General features: G+C 40.0%; 1 protein-coding gene across 7 annotated transcripts in view; it reads right to left on the minus strand.

Annotated features, from left to right (window-relative positions):
• The window catches only part of ACACA (acetyl-CoA carboxylase alpha), a 286531-nt gene that overhangs the window by 97513 nt on the left and 168429 nt on the right, over window positions 1-20589 (minus strand). For 6 of the 7 annotated variants that reach the window (XM_070772628.1, XM_070772625.1, XM_070772629.1 and 3 more), the window contains 9 exons: window positions 19703-19726; window positions 16912-17055; window positions 16060-16156; window positions 14691-14798; window positions 9728-9784; window positions 9437-9481; window positions 3270-3311; window positions 2004-2219; window positions 956-1111 (listed from right to left, as the gene is read on the minus strand). In XM_070772628.1, the coding sequence (XP_070628729.1) occupies window positions 956-1111; window positions 2004-2219; window positions 3270-3311; window positions 9437-9481; window positions 9728-9784; window positions 14691-14798; window positions 16060-16156; window positions 16912-17055; window positions 19703-19726 (889 nt within the window). The remainder of the gene's footprint in view (window positions 1-955; window positions 1112-2003; window positions 2220-3269; window positions 3312-9436; window positions 9482-9727; window positions 9785-14690; window positions 14799-16059; window positions 16157-16911; window positions 17056-19702; window positions 19727-20589) is intronic. The other variant, XM_070772626.1, reaches the window with a different exon arrangement.

Genomic DNA, 20589 nt, shown 5'->3' on the forward strand with positions numbered 1-20589 from the left:
CGTTATGTGTGGAATTCCACATCAACCAAATTTTCCTCTGTGGAAAAATACTAATGAGAAATAGGTTAGACACTTTGGGAAGGTGTATTACTGCTCAAAGGCCATCAGATGACCAGTAAAAAGAGGCAGTAATTTTGCCAAAATCCCCAATAATAGCAAAGTTAGTTATACTAGATGAGAAATCCTAGGGAATTAAACAAAATAGGACTGCTATCATGGTAAATATCGTAAAATATCCAGTTACCAATGGAAGAAGAGGAAAAAGTTTTACATTTTTGTACTGCTTATAAGTGACTATCAAGATAACATCAAACTACCTTCAGTGTTTTAGACCTTATACTTAAATGGATGTATTTAATTATATACAAATTATATCACAAGATTTTTAGTGGCTTATATCTCCTGCAATACAATGGACTAGATACACTTTTAAACTATATCCATGAAAGCAAACAAAACTATGAGTTAATATTTAATGATTACATTAAAATGTATGTATCAATGTAAATTAAACATAATTATAAGTTAAAAACGTAAATTAAAATGTATGATTATGAAATTTCTACTCACAGCTAAGTCTCATGGTAAATTATGATTGCTTTTAAAAATTTTAAATCACTGTGTTTAAAGGTTATTTACTCAGAGATCACTACAGCAAGGGAGTCAGACACCATCACATGCTTTTCAGCAGAAATTCAAAGGCAGGTAGTGGAGAAGTAAAGCTTCATAGTAGAACAAAGAGACACCTTCAGTTTTGAGGTATGCTTTCAATGGTTATATCAAATTTTTGATATCATCCCAGAAACCCAGTCCTAGAAGCATTCTGTAAACTTTAAGGATCGAGGGTTCAGTCACCTGACCAAGAAAGTACCTGTTTCCAGGTCCAAGTGCAAACAAATAGAATGACTCTCTCTGCTGTGTTGGCAGCTGGGTGCAAAGCTACAGAGAAATGTACCTTCGATGGGTCCATGATGACTGTAGGAACAAAGTTGAGGAAGATGTGGTTGCAGTCAGTCCGGACATTTGTATTGTTAAAGGCGACTTCCAACTCATCCATGGCTTCCAGGAGGAGCCGCTCCCCTTCATTTTGTAGATATTCAAAGGAAGCTTCCTATGCAGGAAAGAAAATCACCATCAACATTAATGTTTTATAGGGTTGGCCAAAAAATTTGTTTGGGTTTTGGCCAACCCAACTAGTCATAAGGCTGTTATGTAGGTATTATTTATCTTTCTTCCTGGGGTCAACCCAAAGACCACAGGCAGCAGGGGCTAGCAAGGGTCAGATAAAGAGTTCCCAGCAGCCCTTCCTCCTGCCTGTTCGGTACCATTTTCTTACAATAAGTGGAGATCCTGGGCACCCCCAGAGCTGCAACCCTAGTAGGGTCACAACTGCCAGACAGAGCAGCGTAGAAAGGAAATCTGTTTAGAGAGGAAAAGTTGCAGAAAGGTTATGGCTATGGGATGCAGGAACAAGTCACAGACCAGCTGTGTACAGAAACTATCCCCACTTTTAGACAGGTTTACCATGGAGTCGTCTCTAACTTTTCATTTTATCCTCTATCATCATCCAAACTTCCCTGTGGTTTTTCTGTTCGCATGCTTTTCCTTTTCTCAAGCAAGTACTATCATGCTTCCATTTCCAAGAAAAATCAAATGAAAGGGGAAAAAAAGCCCTTAATTGCACGGAATATTTACCTCTGTGAGAGAAGTGACTCTTAGGCTTCTGGTGCATATTGGACAATAGGATGAAAGAGAACAAGAGCCTTGATTCAGGAGGAAAACCTGATTTTGAATCATGGCTGTGTCTCTGTCCCTTCCCTCAGAGATAACTTTCCATTAAAGTACAGCACCCAGGGTCTTCTCTGGTGGCCCAGCGGTTAGGACTCTGTGCTTCCACTACAGTGGGCATAGGTTCGATCCCTGGTCAGGGAACTGACATACTGCAAGCCGAGTGGCATAGCACCCCTGCCCAAGAAAAAAAGAGAAGAAAGTACAGCACCCACCTTGGTGACCAGATCAGAATGCCTGATGATTGCACGAACAAAGAACCTGTAGTCTGTCACTTCTGTGCCCACTTCTACCTTGGCTGCCCCAAGATACAAGTGCATCTTGTGATTGGCACACGGGATGGCAGTAAGGTCAAAATTTCTCATCCGGTTCAGCTCTAACTGGAAAGCTAGGGCAGGCTCCAGGTGACGATAGATACGATCTTCCTCAAACTGAATACAAGAATTGGAGGAAAGAACAGCTTACAAGAGGCAGTTACAAAATTATATTATGAAATTGTATATAAAAGAAATGCTTAAAAAAGAAACATAAGCCATGTTGTGCCAAGGAACCAAAGGGGAAGAAAGAGGAGCTACATACAAGGAAACTGCAATAACTGACGTAAGATTAGGCACTAGAGGCCCTGTTTACTTTGTAAGCTTTCATCATTTATACTCTTACAACTGGTGATGCTCTCCATTAAAAACAAACAAAACCCCCCACCTAGTCCCTCAGAACTCCTCTAGCATTTAAAGCCTTCATAGCTCATTTTTTTTTAAACAATTAACCAAACTACTTCACATTACTATCTATTTCACATACCAGTGTTTTAGTTTTATCCAACTAATCTAAAACACGTATGGGCAGGATCCATGTCTCATACTCTTACCATTTCTGGCAGACTGAAAAAGGACACAGGAAAACAAATGTTATATAATATTGAAAAATAGGTATTTGGCTATGGAATATCCTGTATCCATGCATAATTATTCATATTTCTTTTTTAAAGTTGCATTTACATTTACTGTATGTTTTGCTGAAGCCAGATATGTTTAGAGTACATCTCCATAGAGTAAATGGAGAGAGAAAGCCAAAAACATAAGCTAGTAATAAGAAGAAACCAATGTGGTCTGAAATTCTGTATTTTAAAATTGAAAAATGCACATAAACAAGCCTTGATAAATGAACTGTCTGTGGGTGACGAGAATAATCCAATAACTATAGTAGTCCTTTCATATTACATCATTAGGATTATCCTAACGGATGATTTTGAAAGTTATCACTGTCTTCGGTAGGTCAGGACATTACAGTGTTTCCTGAACCAAACTCTTTTGGAAGGGAACTTTGTTTAGTTCGAAGATATATGTAAGACAAAGGGAAGTATAAGTTCAATTAGAGAAAGAAGATGGTAAGAACATATGGCACAGATATACTACTCTTGGGCTTTTAAGGAAAAAACAAAGATTTAAAAAAAAAAAAGAGGAAAAAAAATCAGTCCTTACCTTATCCCTTGCTCGGAACGTGAAAAATTTAGGAAATTCTCTCTGCATTAAAGAAGGAGGGAAAATGTGTCAATCTTTCATAGATATGACTCTTTGGGGATAAACACATGGTAGAGAAACAGTCAAGCATCCAGAAGACAGTTGCCTAGAAAACACGATCCTTACCTAAGCTTAGTCTGGAGAAAATGAATGATTCTCTGGGTAACTGTCACTTTGACCCCACTTACAAATTTGAGAACCACCACGATACTAACCCGACTAACAGCTACCCTCTTCTGGGGTGAAAAATGGTATTTTTTTCATCTCCCAAGTGGAAAACGTCTTCTTGGCTGCTACCCATGGCAGAAACTGGCACATAAGACCAACGCGTCCTTATACTGCAGCACTGCAATAGTAGTTACTGGATTGATTTCCCAAGTTTCTCCTTAAGAGACTCAAAGTGTAAACTCACCAGAGAACATAGCATCCCCAATCCACGCTTTTTTTCCCCCTCATTCCCTCTCAAGTTAATAATTTCAAAGGTTTAAACAATAACATTTCAAGACAAAGAAAAGTGTGAGATATTACTTTGGTCAGTAGCCCTCTATGTCTAGGAAAGAACAGGGTGGATGGAGCTAGTGAACATGCAATCATTAGGTCTTACTGCTCTTTTGCAGGGCATTACCCAAGAAAGCAACCAATTTACTAGAACCTTATTAATTAACAAAGATGAATTCAATTAGCAGAGTCCATTAGTTTCTGAAATTTAACTTATTAACACCAAATACCCCTGTTTCTCGGATGGGAAACTCTACTGGCAGTGTTGGAATCAAGTCATTACTATTTGCCTCCATAGGAGGTTTCATTAAGGCATCTTCTTCATTATGAGTGCAATGTAATCAAACACTTATGGGTACAAGGCAGAGAGACCAGGACTAGCTGCCTAAATACCCGTCAATGAACTTCAGGAACCATGAAGGAAACATGAACTGAAAGCCTTGCGGGGGGCAGGTGCTCTCATGTGCTGACCGTCGAATGTTCTCAACAACCTCTCTGGAAGAGTACTGCTTTTTTTTTTTCAAAGTAAGTTTTGATTGTTGTATAGTTGCTATGCAATATTGTGTTAGTTTCCACTGTGTGGCAGTGAATCAGTTGTACATATACATATATCCCCTCTTTTTTGGAATTCCTTTCCATTCAGTTCAGCACAGAGCACTGAGGAGAGTTCCCTGTGCTACAGAGTAGGTTCTCACATAGTATCGTTAGTGTGTATATGCCAATCCCAATTATTATGACCCCGGAACATGAACTTGGGTCTAAGGCTAGAGCCCATGCCATTTCATCTCTACCTAGCAAGTATAGGATGTTAACTATTTATTCTTCTTTTTAATCCAAATTCCTTATTTAGAGGACTTCTCTTTCAAGAACCATGCTTGTTTTTGAGACAAAAACCAAAAACCCCAGAAACTGAAATTAAGGCTTTCAGGAAAAAAAGGAAAAAAAAAAAAAAAGGCAACATTCATGGTTCTTAAATTTATGGAAAACTTCTTGAATACCTTCCACAGGTCTTACACTTCACTTTAACTATAACTTGCTCAGTTAATAAATCTTTTTACATTTTCCTTGGCATTTTAACTGAAAAACAGCTTCTAGGAGCCTGTTTAGCAAGGCCAGCAAACCACTTGTCCAGGCGTGGGTCTTCAAAAGCCCTTTGAAAGTGGATTTTACACAGCACTGATCTTTTACTGATGATGTTTTGTCCTAAATAATTCTCTAATTCCCCTGAACGACAGTGAAGAGCATGGGGATGACTTCAAGGTTAAGCAGGAAGATGTTGAACTGAATTGTCAGTAGATTTCATGCTCCGGGCTTTATACAGTCTAGTTTTGGTTTTATTCTCAAGAGGTATGGCTTTCAGAGCATTAGCTAAAAAGCAACATGAGTCAAAAAAGAAGGGTAACAAAGTCCTTCCATGAGATTTTTCTGAAAGAAAAGTAAAGTAATGATACAATCTTTTAATCACATATTCTTCAATTCCTTCTTAACTTTAATTAATTCGTTAACCTAAAACAGTTACTTAGTATACCATTTACACAAAAGATGAGATGACATAAACAAATGTTCTTAAACTTTTGAGTAAATTTTTAGTTCCACAGTGAAGTCCTCACTAAGCACAAAGCATTTAGAATAGGAGATGGCACGAACTTCCATGCAATGGTAAACCAGGATTAATGAGCAATTCTCTAAGACAGGGAAAGACTTTTGTAGAAAATTGCTTTTTTTTTTTTCACTCAAAAGTCACAGAAATACAGAAAACACAGAAAAGAAGAAATCCCAAAGTCTGATTATAGTTTTAGTAAATTCCTTCATCCTACCGCATCCTCATACAGCCAATTTTTCCACTAAGGCATTCAAGCTTACTCCGTCACTAATGTAATTGCTTTCTAGGCATTCTACTAGTGTTATGGGCAAATATCATAATTGAATGTACACAAAGAAAAACCCTCTTAGTGTTCTGGTACCAAAAAACAAAAGAATGCAACATTTCTCTGGAAGAAATTATACCCCTGCTGTGTTCTAATCAGCCAACCATCATCAAGACAATCAAAATAATTTGCCTAAATTAGCCAATCAAGACACCCTGCAAATCAGAGAATGTGAAAACCTGCAACAGAAAACATCATAGCTGATTATGATACTAATAATCGTGTTAAAAACCTAATGAGATGAAGAAATTGGAAGCTTGCTGGTACAATTCTCTTTTACCTCAACATGCTGAGAACTAATTATATAGACTGTAATTAAAACAAAAACTCAAACCAAACCTTCTGAAAAACTAATAGTTGATCCACTAGCAAACAGAACTGCCAATTTTTTCTAGCTTTATTGAGATATAATTGACATATCAATTTTTTTTTTTTTAAAGAAATGAACTACTAACCACGATAACTGTTTTCGATAGTGGGCTCTTCAGGCAAAAACAATCCAAAACACTTAAAGTGGGAGTCACTCACATAAAAATCAGTAAAACTGCAATTATCTCCTAGGTGATTTACAGCAGAATTTTTAAAAATCTCATGAAATCTTACAAATAAGAAACAAAAGGAAACTACAGGTGGAAATCTGATTTAGAATCTCATCATGGTTTCTGGACCTCATGCTCTGTTTGGGCAGCCAAGTAGAAGAAAAGATCTGAGAAACACGCATTTTAGCATCCTTAACAAAACTTTGCTGGAAAATAATATGCAAAGCTTCTTAAAGTATACTACGTATGTTAGAATTAAATAGCATCTTCTGCTGCACTTTTTGGAATTCTAGATCTGAATGTGCGTGATACAAACAGAGACTTAGTACTCCATAAAACTGGAGAACAGCAACTTAATATAGAAATTCAGAGAGTCTTCTTTTGCTTTCAAGGCCTCAACTTTTTTTTTTAATATGAAGAAGATATTTACAAGGATAGACTTGCTTTTCCTCAAACTTTCTGTTTAAATACCAATGTTAAGCATTGATAGTCAAAGTCCCATTATGGGTATTTGCTTTAATTAAATGGTTATGGAAACAGACTCAAACACCAAGACGCCTTAACGTTGGTAACTACTGCCTGCTCAGAAGAATGGTCTCCATGTCGAGCCAAGACACTTAGGCATCAGCAGACATTCTGGTGGACAGATCTCCGGAGACTGTGTTGATGGAACAATATTGGAAATAATTCCAGCCTTTGCTGCCATGTGAATAAACACCTAATATCCACACTCTCCAGGAACCTCCACCCGGCAATGTTCTGGTCCTGAAGCAGCCCAAGAGACGACGACTATGGAACAGCATGGCTGCCTCCTTCCACACCAGCCATGTTGTTCTTGAACCTAACGCGGTAACCTTCCTCCTCTCCTTGCCCCCTCCCGCGCACGTCTCCTCTTCTACTCAATAATATAGGGATTTCACAGTGTAGAGCAGGGGAGGCTGCATACATAACAGTGGATTACCAGGAAGCCACAGAGATCAAGGGATTCATCACTAACGTCCCGGAAAGCTTCCTCTTTTTCACACTACACTAACTAGGGGGCAAGCGCACGTCGGATGACACGACAGAGGCCAAGCGTCCTTCAAGCCACCACCAGCGGAGGATCTCGGAGCAGCACCATGACGGTGAGCCCCAGATTCATACAACTCCTGCCAGGGCTTCCTGGCTATGGCAGATCCTGGCCAGAGTTCAGTAATAGTCACCCTTGCCTGCTGCATAATTGCTAATCATGTCTGAGGGGCCTAACATAAAAACACCCTAACTCCTCTGCCACCCAATTCTTCAGGGCAAATCCAGTCCATACCCGAACCTTCATGTTCTCTGCACCCTAAAGCAACGCTTACTACACTTATGACAGATCAAGTCACTTGATAATTTAACTGATTTCCCACTTCTTGCCACTATAAATGGAAACTGGACAATGAATGATTGGGAAGACCACCTGCTGGGCTCATTTCCAAGCAGATCTTGCTTATACATGTCTCTATTCAACTGAAATCAGGAAATATTAAGAGAGCAGGGAGAAAAAAAAATGTTTCAAAGCTGTTAGGTGTTTTCTAGGACAAGATGTAGATTCAATGATAAGAAAGTGTCCCCCAAAAATGTCCGTGACAATTAATTGCTTTGGCCTTTAAAAAAAAATTCAGTGGAGGGTTTTATCACAGAATGCTGATTATAGAAAACCAGTTAGTGTGCAATAGACATGAAGACTGTAAGGAAAAGGGAAAACAATTTTACAAATTCAGTATTACTCCTCAGAATAATATATACTCCAAAGTCAGTGATGAAAGAACAAATCAGATAAGCACTTAAGAACCTAGCCCGATACTTTTTCTAAATCCAGGGCCTGGCTCTGGCATGTCTACCTGAGTTCTGATCAGCATCTACCAGCCACAGTATTTATTCGCAGATTCTCATACTCTATCCCAAAGTATCAATTTTATTCTCTAAGCTCCTGATTTTTCTTCCTAAAGCCCCAGGGTTCTCTTTAAGCTCCTCATACTTCTCCACTGCCTCCTGTCTCCTATCTACAGTTATTGATTGATATATATCTGCACTCTGCTTGATTTCCTGACATCAGTAACACAGGGGAATTGTGGAGTCCACAACATTTCCTAAAGCATTTCAGAAAATCCTAGCTCTTTAGCCTGCAGGCTAGGCTCTCCTGTTTCTCTATAGACTAGACCAACAAGGTGAACTGTGAAATGGAAAACAGAACGGCAAGTGTTAGAGACCTAACAAACAAAGGGGTGGTAAAAGCCACCCACACACAGGTCTTTGGGTTTAGAAGTCCTTTCCAGCATCCCAAATGTTACATTCACTACAAACAAGTGAGCAGGGCTTGAAAACTAACTTAATTATCTTGATTGCTAAAAACAAAATAAAATTCTCATCAGAAACATTAAGACTTTGTAAATATCCTTTGGAATCTTACTTCACCATATTAGGAGGAATTTTTAAAGAAATATTTTGACTACATTCAGCCCTTTGAGAAAATGACATCCTGCCTGCAAACTGGATTTTTGACCTCTCTGCTATAATGATACTCAGTATGCTCATACACAAATACACCATGGTTCAGATACCAGGCTATTTAGTGAGTTCTCCTTATTCACATTTTTCAATAAAAATTTTAAACTCATAAATATTAATAGTTAATTTGGTTACATGGGAGAACCAGCAACTTAATTTTTATTTATTTCCTCCTCGTAGAATTAACATAAGACAAAAACACTAACTTGGGCTCTGTTAAGGCATTTTAAATAATAAATGATTGTTCCTCAGAATTGGCAGATCTCAATAATAGAATCTGAATCCATCTTCAGTAGAAGTCAAGACCTCAAGTACGAGTGGCAGTCTTTGACTACTGATTCGCTGTGTGCGCAGAAGAAATTACTAGTTAGCGCCTGCTTCTACTTTATTCATTTGGATAAATGCATGTGCTCACTCTTAACTATTTCTCAGAGATACACTGAGAATTCATTATATGGGGAAAAAAGTGGGGGGAACCTTTTAGTCTGAATACTCTGTAAAAGACCTGAATATCCATTCTAATACTTTTTCAAAGTAGAGGGACCAAATATCAGACCAGGCCTTCTAAAAATAACCAGCAGCTAACAGATAAAACAGTAAGTGATCTTTCATCATGGTTTCTCTTACTTACATGAAATCTCTGATCCACTTCATAGTTGACTTGTTTCCTGAAATCCTTTCAAATGAAAGACAGAAAGGAAGGGGAAAAAAAGCAGAAGGCAATTAGAAATAAAATTTAAAAAGAATTGAGTAAAAGGAGATGACAAACTAATGCTTTTCTTGATTAAATTTATACTGAAACAGTTATTTCTTTACATAAATTCTACAAGTAAGCATATGGTTATCATTCCATTTTTCACTTTTAAAGTTCTAGCAGCAGCGTAAGAAATATTACAGAGGTACATAGTTCACATGCCAATACCTTTTGTGCAACCAGGAAAGTAAGGCGTCGGATCCCATGTTCAACCAGGGTAGCTTTCTACAAACAAACATGTAAAAACAGAAGATACATGAGACCACCATTCATCCTAAATGTTAGCCTATTCAGTCCTCAGAAGGCCCTGATTGGGCTAAGCGTTCTTTTTGGATATCTATATCTTGACTCGGCACCTTCACCCTTGCAAATAAATAAGTCTCAACCTGGCTCCTGGGAATGAGTCTTACAGAATAGGTTTTATATATTGATCTGGATGAAATGGGAAGAGAACTATGTGGAGGAGAAAGGGTCATATGGGGTCATCTAACTTCTCTAAGGACTCATACATATCAAGGTAGACAGTAACACACTTTCTGCTTATAGAAATTGCACTGTTTGACATGTATTGAAATGTGAAGAACAATACTGATACAGAAGCTAAATGAAATCAGTACAGGAAAAATACGAAACTTCCACAAAACAGAAAACTTAAGTCCTAAACTGTTGTTTAGACTATAGACATCACCTACCATCTGATACAGCATTCCTGGAATTCAACCTAACAAATTCTAACCTTATCAATTCTAAAACATTTCCTCCTTATTTTATATGGAGGCATTTTTTAAAGGATTCTGTTTAAAAGTTGTTAAAAACAATGTCTAATGGGCATTTAAATTCAGTGATTATTCATATTTCTGCTTGGCATAGGCAAGCAGTATATTAGAAGTCAATAGGGACTTCCTTGGAGGTCAGTGGTTAAGACTCCACACTCCCAAAACAGGGGCATGGGTTTGATCCCTGGTTGGGGTACTAAGATCCCACATGCCTCATGTGTGTGTGTAAGACATTCAGTTGTGTTCGACTCTTTGCAACCCCAAGGACTACAGCCTGCCAGGTTCCTCTGTCCATGGTTTTTCTCCAGGCAAGAATACTGGAGTGGGTTGCTGTTCCCTTCTTCAGGGGATCTTTGCAACCCAGGGATTGAACCCGGGTCTCCTGCATTGCAGGCAGCTTCTTTAGTCTGAGCCACCAGGGAAACCCTACATGCCTCAAGGCATGGCCTAAAAAATAAATAAATAATAAAAATAAGACGATATGGGCTGGGGTGGGAGGGGGGAGGGAAGCTCAAGAGGGAGAGGACATATGTGTACCTATGGCTGATCTATGTTGATGTATGGCAGAAACCAATACTGTAATTATCCTTCAATTAAAAATAAATAAAATGACAAAAACACCATGGTAAAAAAAAAAAATGTTAAAAAAAAATGTTAAAAAAAAAAAAAGAAGTCAACAGAGACTAGCAGTTTCAAAACAGTTCCTTCTGTGAGTCTGGGGCCTTGGGCTTTAAGCCTTCCTATATTCTGTCCTGCTCACTCATCTCAAAAGGCAGAGAGAAAGAAACAGATGAATGAACTAAGTAAAAGACATGCTCTTACAGGTCCCTAATAAAGAGGGGCTACCCGGCAACAAACAGAAAAGCAATCCCACTTGTTGGATGATCTGACAACATACATGAATAACACCAATAGAAAAAAACTATGCCGACTTTCACGACTCACATCCGGACTTTACTTTGATCATACACTTGGCTTAACTCTGAGAGATGTATTCATAAACCAATTCTTAACTTTCTTGATACTATATATATTTTAAATCCAAACTGGCTTCCCCCTATAAATAAGCATATCCCTGGGCCATTCCCTCTTATTTTTCCATTTTTTATTATGGCAATTTTTAGTAACAAAACTAATCAACAGCATAAGCAAAAGTAGAAAAAATTAATTTCCTAATAATAAATTCCTAGATCAGATATAAATAAATTTTGGTTTAACTACATTTAAAAATGATTGGTACGGGCATCATACTCACTAGTGTAAATAAGCAAGTGTTGATACTACAATAAGAAAAGAAAGGGAAGAAGGAAGGGAAAAAGGGAGGAAGGGATGGAGGGAGAAGGGGAGGGAGAAGAGGGAGGAATAATAAGGTGGGGTGGGGCAGTGGTGGCTCTCTGATTCTGTATGCCAACGTATAGAAACATTTCTTCTGTCACTAACAAAGAATTCCACTACAGCCAACTCCTTCGAAGATAAGCATCAATAGCTATGTTCCGGCAAGGGAAGAAAATAACTTTAATAATGCCATGATTTAAAATCAAAATTGTTATTGCTTTAAAAATTCCACAAGTGGCTAACAATAACAGCAGAGCAACAGGATTCTGATTACATTGTAATAATGCGGGGCTCACAGCAAGTCCACAGCTATTACCCAGCGATTAGGCGTCAGCACCTGGAGAAACTCCATTTACACTGACTGCTTCAATCTCCTCCACAAGTCATTTACAAATATATGATCCTAATTTCTATGAGAGAAAAAAAGACATGCTGGGACTAGAAGATTATTTGGACAATTTGGATCAACCTATTTGATAGTTTAATGTGTGCTTAAAAAAAAAAAAAACTTTTTCTAAACTGCTAGAAGCATGATTATGAAGTGAAAAACAAAACTAGTTATCACTTCATCTTTTTAACTGTTTTTGTTTCCTTTTCTTTTTCTATTTTTTTAAAAACAAGTAGGTGAAAATGTTTAATATTCCTGGGTAAGCACGGTACGTGACGCATAGCTTCTCCAGGCTTGGACCGTTGACACAGTCTAGCCTTTCCCTACTGAACAGCCACAGGCAAAGACTCTGGGTTTCTCTGTGCCTCAGTTTACAAGGCCAGTCAAGGAAAAAAGAAAATGTCTTATCATCACTCAATGTTACAAATAAACATAGTGAAAATGGAGAAACTGCCTCTGTAAATCAATGTGTGCTGACATACAATTGATCTGATTGTAATAAAAAGCCTAAGTGGAGGCTGAAACAATCAAATGTGGGGAATTAGTGCTCAAAACCTGGGAAGAAACTCTGATAGATTACTTCATCAAGCACCAACATCAGCAGCCAAGCACAATACTAGGACTCTCCCCGTCTCCTTGGTCACTGGTCTCAGGTTAATTTTATGCGATCACGCACAGGTCAAGGACAAGACAGAAGGTAGATTTCTCTTCCGGAGAAAAATTCCCAGGCACGGCCTCTGACTTTGACTTCTCTGGAAGGACCTTTCCTCACTACAGCCCCACATTCCAGTTCACGTGCTGTGAAAGCATCGTGGGGAAAATGCTAGGACACAGGTTAAGCACAAAATTACCATCTTTTCCTCGGTTTGACCATCAGCATGGCAGGATGTGAGCACCTGTGGCACTAAATGTTTACACTGTGGGACTTTTAAAAATCTCTCGGACATCACTGATGGTCCAGTGGTTAAGATGCCATGTTTCCAATGCAGTGGATGTGGGTTCAATCCCTGGTTGGGGAACTAAGATCCCACATGCCACAAGGTGTGGCCAAAAAAGAAAAAATCTATTAAGTTCTTTATGACAAGCACTACGGGCTAGATGCTTTCCGTTCAAAGAGCACACACTGTGATGAAGGGCAGCTGAGGAAGGGTACACTGGCATCTATCATACAGCACAGACGATCATTTTGAACATCAGACTACAAGCATCTGAATGTATTATTTATTAAAGTGCCTAGATCTGTGCCCCCTAGAGCTGGTATCAAAGCCTTAAATTCTAGTTTTTTTTTCTCTATCACCTACCAACTGGTGATTAAAGGGCTTTAACTTCTTTGAGCTTGAGCTTTTCCCCACATGTATAGTTGGAATAATTCCTGATTAACCCCATGGGATTGTAGTAAGGTGTTAGTAAGTTAAAAAATTTACACAGGCGGTCTTTCAAAATTAAAAGTATTATTATTGTTAATCAATTTATACTGACCAACTAGAAAGCCAAGGGAGGAAAACACATCTTAGTTAAGGCTACACAGAGAAGCCCTCGTAAAAGAGGGAAAATTGGAGACAGTTCTTAAAACAAGCAGGATTTAGATAGAAAGGGGGAGGGGGAGACAGGAAGGAGAGAAGGAAGAAGGAAGAAAAGTAGAAAACATTCCAGATAAGGGGCAGCTGAAGAGAGCAAGCAGACAAGGTGGATGAGACAAAGACCTGGGTCTTTTCACGGGACAGCAAAGGCTAGACTGTGGGCCTTCATTAATAGGCTAATGTTAAACAGTAAGGCAAGGAGGTGCCCGGAACGTCAGAGAGAATCACTGTCGAGTGCAAGGGGGCACCTGGACATCTGTCTTTGTGCCCATCAGCAAAATGGAGACTCTCTGGAGGGGATGCATGAGGATCAGAAGTAAACCTGTCACAATGTCTCAGTGAGGTGAGGAGGGGTCTAAACTAGAGAGATGGTAGTGGGAATTAAAAACTGAAAAGAAGGGGGCTGGAAGCGAAGGGAGGAAGGAACGGGCAGGGAGGGAGGGGTAGAATAAGGGACTGCAAACAAGAGAAAGAAGGCAATGATTTCTGAATGACTGGGCACAAAGGGTTTGGTTACTTGAGGTTATTTTTGTTCCTGTTTAGTTTTTTGGTGGCGGATGTGGGAATCAGAAGATGTGAAGGAAAATGATGGGAATTCAGGCCTCGACTATGGAGCGTGATGTCAACACAAGATATCCAAGTGACATAAAACTGAAAGGAGGATGGAACTATAACTGATATTTTCAGGGCTCAGAGGGAAAGACATAGAGGGAGCATGAGGGGTGCTTGGGCCTAGACATGTGTGGTTAAGTCATCAAAGGAAATTCAGCAGGTGAAGTTCAAGACTGGAACTCTGGAAAAGATCCAGCAATATACTTTTCTTCCTTAAAACATTTTGAATATTTAAGTTCTATACTGCTTGACATAAAAAAGATATGTATTTCACACTATTAAATCACTTTGGAATTTTACCCCTAGAGGCAGAACTATGTCAAAGACACAGCCATTATCAGTGATAAGGCCTTATAAGTAGCAATTGAGAAAAGGGTGGATATGTCACACAGGCTGCAGGAAAGGGGCCATCACCAGTGTCCACACACATGAAGACTTACGTTTTGCTGGGTAAACTCTCGGAACATAGCTGCTAGACTGTCATCCTCGATGTCACAGTCTGTTTTGATAGCCACATTCAAAATGTGAATTGGTTCATCCCTGGGGACCTGTAACCCAAGAATATGACACAAAGCACTCAGGAGGTTAGCTAATACGGGGGCAGAGAAAAGTTACAGTACTTGGTAGGATACTAGGAAAAGAGACATGCCCCCTCTTCCCAGAATATTTTTGGGTTGCCCACTTGTATGAGTAAGAAAATGAAACCACTGCCCAACACCCACAATGGAGACTAAAGACACCTAACTTTTAAACAATACGGTGGCAAAGGCATAATTAGAGGTGGCCCCAAATCTTAACTTGCTATGAACTTGAAGACCACTGTCTCAACCTCTTCACCGATAAAATGGGAATGAAACCATCTGCAACATTTCTTCACATAATGTAAAGGAAAAGGAGGAAAAGAAGCTATCTGAACATATTCCCATGTAATGTATTTCCTAACAATTTGTCAAACAGAGGAAACATCGAACCATTATGGGAAAATAACCTGGTAGGGAAAAACCAGGACCAAGTGCTTACTGAGAAATGGAAAGAAGGGTTTAATAAAAGGACAAAATTTTAAACAAAATGCCTATTTGCTTCTACTATCTCAAGCCCACCATTCATTGAAGTTACAAAAGCAATGCTCTGCAAATATACAAGCCATCCATGATTAAGAGTTAAAGCAACCAAAGCTCAAGTCTTTGAAGCAATATTCAGAGACCCAGAGGCAGCTGCAGAGCATACAGCCAAGTTCATTCTACACTATGGATTCCATGCTTAATACAGTTATTTTTGTTTTTAGGTTAAAATTTATCTTCTACCTGTTTCCAAAAATACTTAAATGAGGTATATATAATTAAATAATAATAATAAAGAGAGTACACAGGGGACTTCCCTGGTGGTTCAGTGGTTTAGAATCCATCTTGCAATGCAGGGAACATGGGTTTGATCCCTGGTCAGGGAACTAAGATCCTGATGCTGGGAGGGATCGGGGGCAGGAGGAGAAGGGGACGACAGAGGATGAGATGGCTGGATGGCATCACCGACTCGATGGACGTGAGTCTGAGTGAACTCCGGGAGATGGTGATGGACAGGGAAGCCTGGCGTGCTAAGATTCATGGGGTCGCAAAGAGTCGGACACGACCGAGCGACTGAACTGAACTGAACTGAGGCCTCAGAGCAACTAAGCCTATGTGCCACAACTAAGACCGGCTGCAGCCAAATAAATAAAAAATCTAAATAAATAAATGTTTAAAAGAGAGAGAGTATACAGTACAAGTTCTGAATCTGAAGAGGCAAAGCATTCTTCCAAAAGGGACACCGTACCTTGTCTTCGTCATACAGAGACGTGTGACCTGCCTCAGGGAATGTCGGGCTTTGGGGTGGGGAATCACAGAAGCAGCCCATCACTTCATCAAAGATCCTAAAAAATACCAAATACCAAAGAAACATCCACCATGAAAAGGGGCAGAAACCCGAAGCGGCAGGAAGACGAACGCTGCCACGGCCAGCTCTGTCTGAAAGAACCATCTGTCCTACCCCGTGCTCAGCAGTCAACTGAACAGAATCACCAGTAGCTAGAGAGGACGTGCAGAATTTCTACCATGTGGCAGAAATTAGGAGGATGGATGGCTTAAACTTTAATAAACCATATATAAATCCTATTAAAAAAAAAAAAAAACAATCTCAAGCTTTTCTGTTGTGTTTTTTGTTTGTTTTTCATATGTAAGCTACGAGCATTGCTGTCATCATCGGTCTTAAAGTAACAGAAAGAGCCTAGGACTAGGGCAGTGACAGACCAATGTAATTACCCCTCCCCCTAGGGTAATGCATCAGTATACATCAAGAGATAGATGCTGAATGCATTTAACCAAAAGATGTATCGTCTCTGGTGGGGCTCACTCTAGTGTTGTGTTTAATTTCTCCTGACATTTCACTCATCACAGAGCAGACAGCTTCTTCTACTAGCTATTGAGGAAAAGATGGTTTTTGTTTGTTCCTTTTTTTCTGACCAGACCCATACAACAAGTAGAGGCTTGTAGGGTCTGCACGGGAGGGTGGAAAGGAAGGACAGATACCTCTCCCGGGGCATGTAACAGTGAGGGCTACATCTCCTTAGCGGGCTCGTGGCTAATCCGGGAGCCTCCATTCACTCCGCAGAAACCTGAGATGCCTTACCTGACAAAATCTTCAAAGGTCCGAAAAGAGACCATCCCGCCCATCCGCTGACACGGCGGAGTGAACGCGTTGTCCAGCAGCACGTCGCTGACACTGGCTACGTGAGTCATGCCGTAGTGGTTGAGGTTGGAGGAGAAGGACATTCTAAATGGTAATTCAATCGAGTGCGTTAGACAAGGAGGGTAGGAGCAAGGACTGGCAGAGCCTCAACAGAGAAAAGGAGCTGGGAGAGAGGTGAGCCAGGGGCAGGAGGCAGGGAGCAGGCTTGGTTTTTGACCCACTATGGAGAAGCCCATGTTTCTAGGCTCACGGTAACCCTTGCCTTGGGATTTTCCCTCCACACAAACAACATTTTTACCACCCCGTAAATTTCTCCACGTAAAAACCTAACAAATAATAACATGGCGGTTTTCACACACTGACATCATGACATGTCTAGTGAATGAAGAGCACATAGGGGTGAAAAACCATCCTGCATCTTCCCCTTCCCCAAAACATCCTCTCTTTTAAAAGGAAGTAAGCCAGCCAAGTGAGTGGTAGCTAGGCAACACTGGAGGTATTTTTCTCTAGGAACTGTAATAGATTAAGGATTCACAGATAGATCCACATGTACAACAACAACTCTAAGTCATCTGGAATGGTTTAGTGAATTATTATTAAAACACACACACACACACAAAAACCCATGTTTCATCAAAGAGAAGCAAGTCGTAGTCTATAAAAGGAACTTTACTGAGGTATCTATCTTTTCCTTTACTGGGCTGATGGGAAGAGTAGTCATAAGGATCATAGCTCCTCCCTTTTTGAAAGAGAAACAGTTTTGCCAAATTGCCTTTTTTATATTTAAACATTTCTATACCAAAGTAGGCATATCGTCAGTAAAAGCCCTTAATTCATCCCAGCAGAGTACAAAAGGGCAGAGCATGCGTCTCAAAGTATGTGTAAGCAGGACCAACGTGTAAATGGAGATGCTGAAAGGGGATGGATCTGTTCAATCTAAAAACGTAATGAATCTGGATGTTCCTTGATGTGCTGCAGCAGTGTGTACTGACAGGCACTGCTGGACAGTGTGGTGATGCCCAGCCAATCAGGACAGCCTCTCAGGAAGGACCACCCTAAAGGGTGCCTCCAGGACTTGCCCGACACATGTTACCGGCATACTGAGCGGAAGCAAGTTCAGAGCATGGCAATGGCACCTGAACTCTGAGAGCTGCTCAAAAATCTCCAAATGCACCACCTGCAGTATTGCAGGGCGCAAGACACCAGCAGGGTGGACTCCAGATATGGGTATATATTGTTGCAAATACTCTGTTGCAAATGGAATATACTCTGTTGCAATTATAAATGGCAACGGAATTTTTTATAAATGGGACTGTTGCTCACACAGACTATAGAGACTGACACTCCAGGTTTTTATTCCCTTGGCAGACAACCATGAAAAAGTACTTCATCTTCTGACAGTACCAGGGACTAGAAAGTAGAGTGGGAGAGGAAACCATTGATACCATGAATAAAACAGACAGACGAAGCACATGGCAAGCAAGTCTTACACATGGTGCTCACTAGAAACCGGGATTCAGAGCTGTATAAACTCAGAAATGCTATCATCCTCTTTTCTAGGATCACCAAATGTATTTAGTAAAGGAGCAAGTTTGTGAGGCATTGTATCTTTTCTACCTGCCTGGTGTTAGACAGGAAAGAGAGTCCAGATAACCCTTAAAGGGAACTCCTGAAGTTGCTAACAGGTTGTGTTTGCGGCAAGCATGGGGTTAAGCATCTTTATCGCTCAACTGAGACCCCATGGGAAAAATACCCACATTTCTGTTTCCCCTGGTACTACGCTCTTAGGCCAGGACAGCTAAAGGCAGGCAGGAATGAAGCAAGCCTACCCTCCAAGAGCAGACGAGGGGACCAAACAGAAGCACTCCCTTTCCTCTCCCCATCCAAACTGGAGGCTATAAAAGCTATAACCAGTTTTGATTACTTAATATGTAAAGGGAGAGGCACAAAATGAACACAAGTCTATACACATTTCAGTGTACAGTTGGTCATCTACAAAGAGCTCAACACCAACTTTAGCACTTGGTGGATTCCAATCAGAATTACTTTCCTCTCAAACTTGCATTGTGTTGCCTTGCTGGGTTCAGGAGCAGAAGGAACTCAACGTATTAGAAGTACCACTCTGTGTTCTATCAGTCTGGAAACGTCTTCACAGGGCTACACACATCAAAACTGTAGGTACACTCTTCCAGTGTTAAACTCATTACAGGTCTGAGATAAAACTTGACTTGCATAGCATCGTTAACACTTTAGAAAAACAGCTAACAAACTGATAAAACATGAGATCAGCTATTTCTGCCTGTGAGTTCCTCAAAAAGGAGGCGCACATTAGAGAAACTAAAAAATTGAAAAACTGAGGAACAGTTTGCCAGGATAGGAGTGACCATAAGGGTTTCTCCTCTGAAAGCCCCAAACTAGACAGAGAACTTAGCAAAAGAAGATGTTTACAGCAAAGCTGAACATCGGACAGGTGATTCATTCCCCTATTGTCCACAGCTAGACAGGAGCTGTTCATACTTTTTGAGTGTTGCTTTTTGAATGGCTGGAGAAAAGCTGAAAACATGTTTTCCAAACACAAAGTATAGTTTAGTATATCCAGAGGGGAGCTCAGGACCTCCGAGCAGAAAGATAACATATTAGCTTGTCAAATGAAGTGTTATTTTTTTCTCCTGGTTTCACTAAGTTACAAAAAAAGATGCTTTTAATTGGAAAAAAACTAAATATACGGTACCTGTTTAGCGTGGGGATGTTCCCTCTGTAATTAAACAACCACAGTTAGTTACCAAGAGGTTAGGGAAAGCCACAATAAAAGAACTGTCAGAGCAGATACAGACCCGTCGTCAGGAGTCCCAGTGTGGCGGCTCTGGCCTTCAGCAGACATAGTTAAGTGCTCATTACGCTTCTACCCGCTGGGTGCCTCCAAAGAGGCTGACCTACCTTACCACAGCAGCTGTTGATGGAAAGGGTCAAAGTGTATTTTCCACTTTTTTTTTAATAGCTCTATTACCAAAAATAATGCAGAGTAAAGATAAAAGACAGGCTCATGAAAATTAATTGAAGCTGTATAATATGGTATATTATCTTAAGCTTCAACATGAGGTATAATTCTTGACAAGATTCTGAGAGCATCTTACTTGCTCCTGTTTTACTAAAAATGCCATAAGGAGGTTCAGTGAAGTTGACGCCACAGCCTTTCCCACATTAACTGATCTTCTAGGATGTGTGAGGAACCTAAAAACTCTCCTCTAAATTAGAGAAAAGACACCAGGAATCTGGGTTCCCAAGTACCTTTTCTAGTTCTCTTTCACCCCACTCCTGTAGAGTGGCGGGGGTGGGGCTGGGGGTGGTATAGGAAAGACAGGTATTCTGTGCTATAGGAGCTTAAAGCTAAAATTATGCAGGAAGGTGTTGATTAACAATTCCCTGATTAGACTAGTATAAACTGTTACAAATTAATATTTTTTAAACAAAATTAATTTAGGGCAATCTTGACATTTAAACATTTAAAATCTCTGGGCCTTCCGTGAATACAACCTTACCTAGATTTGGCAAGCCCTAGAATCTCCTGATAGAGAATGCTTCTGAATCATGAGAGGAACTCTAGGATAAGAATGGAAA

Source organism: Bos indicus, chromosome 19 (genome assembly GCF_029378745.1).
Source record: "Bos indicus isolate NIAB-ARS_2022 breed Sahiwal x Tharparkar chromosome 19, NIAB-ARS_B.indTharparkar_mat_pri_1.0, whole genome shotgun sequence".
NCBI lineage: Eukaryota > Metazoa > Chordata > Mammalia > Artiodactyla > Bovidae > Bos > Bos indicus.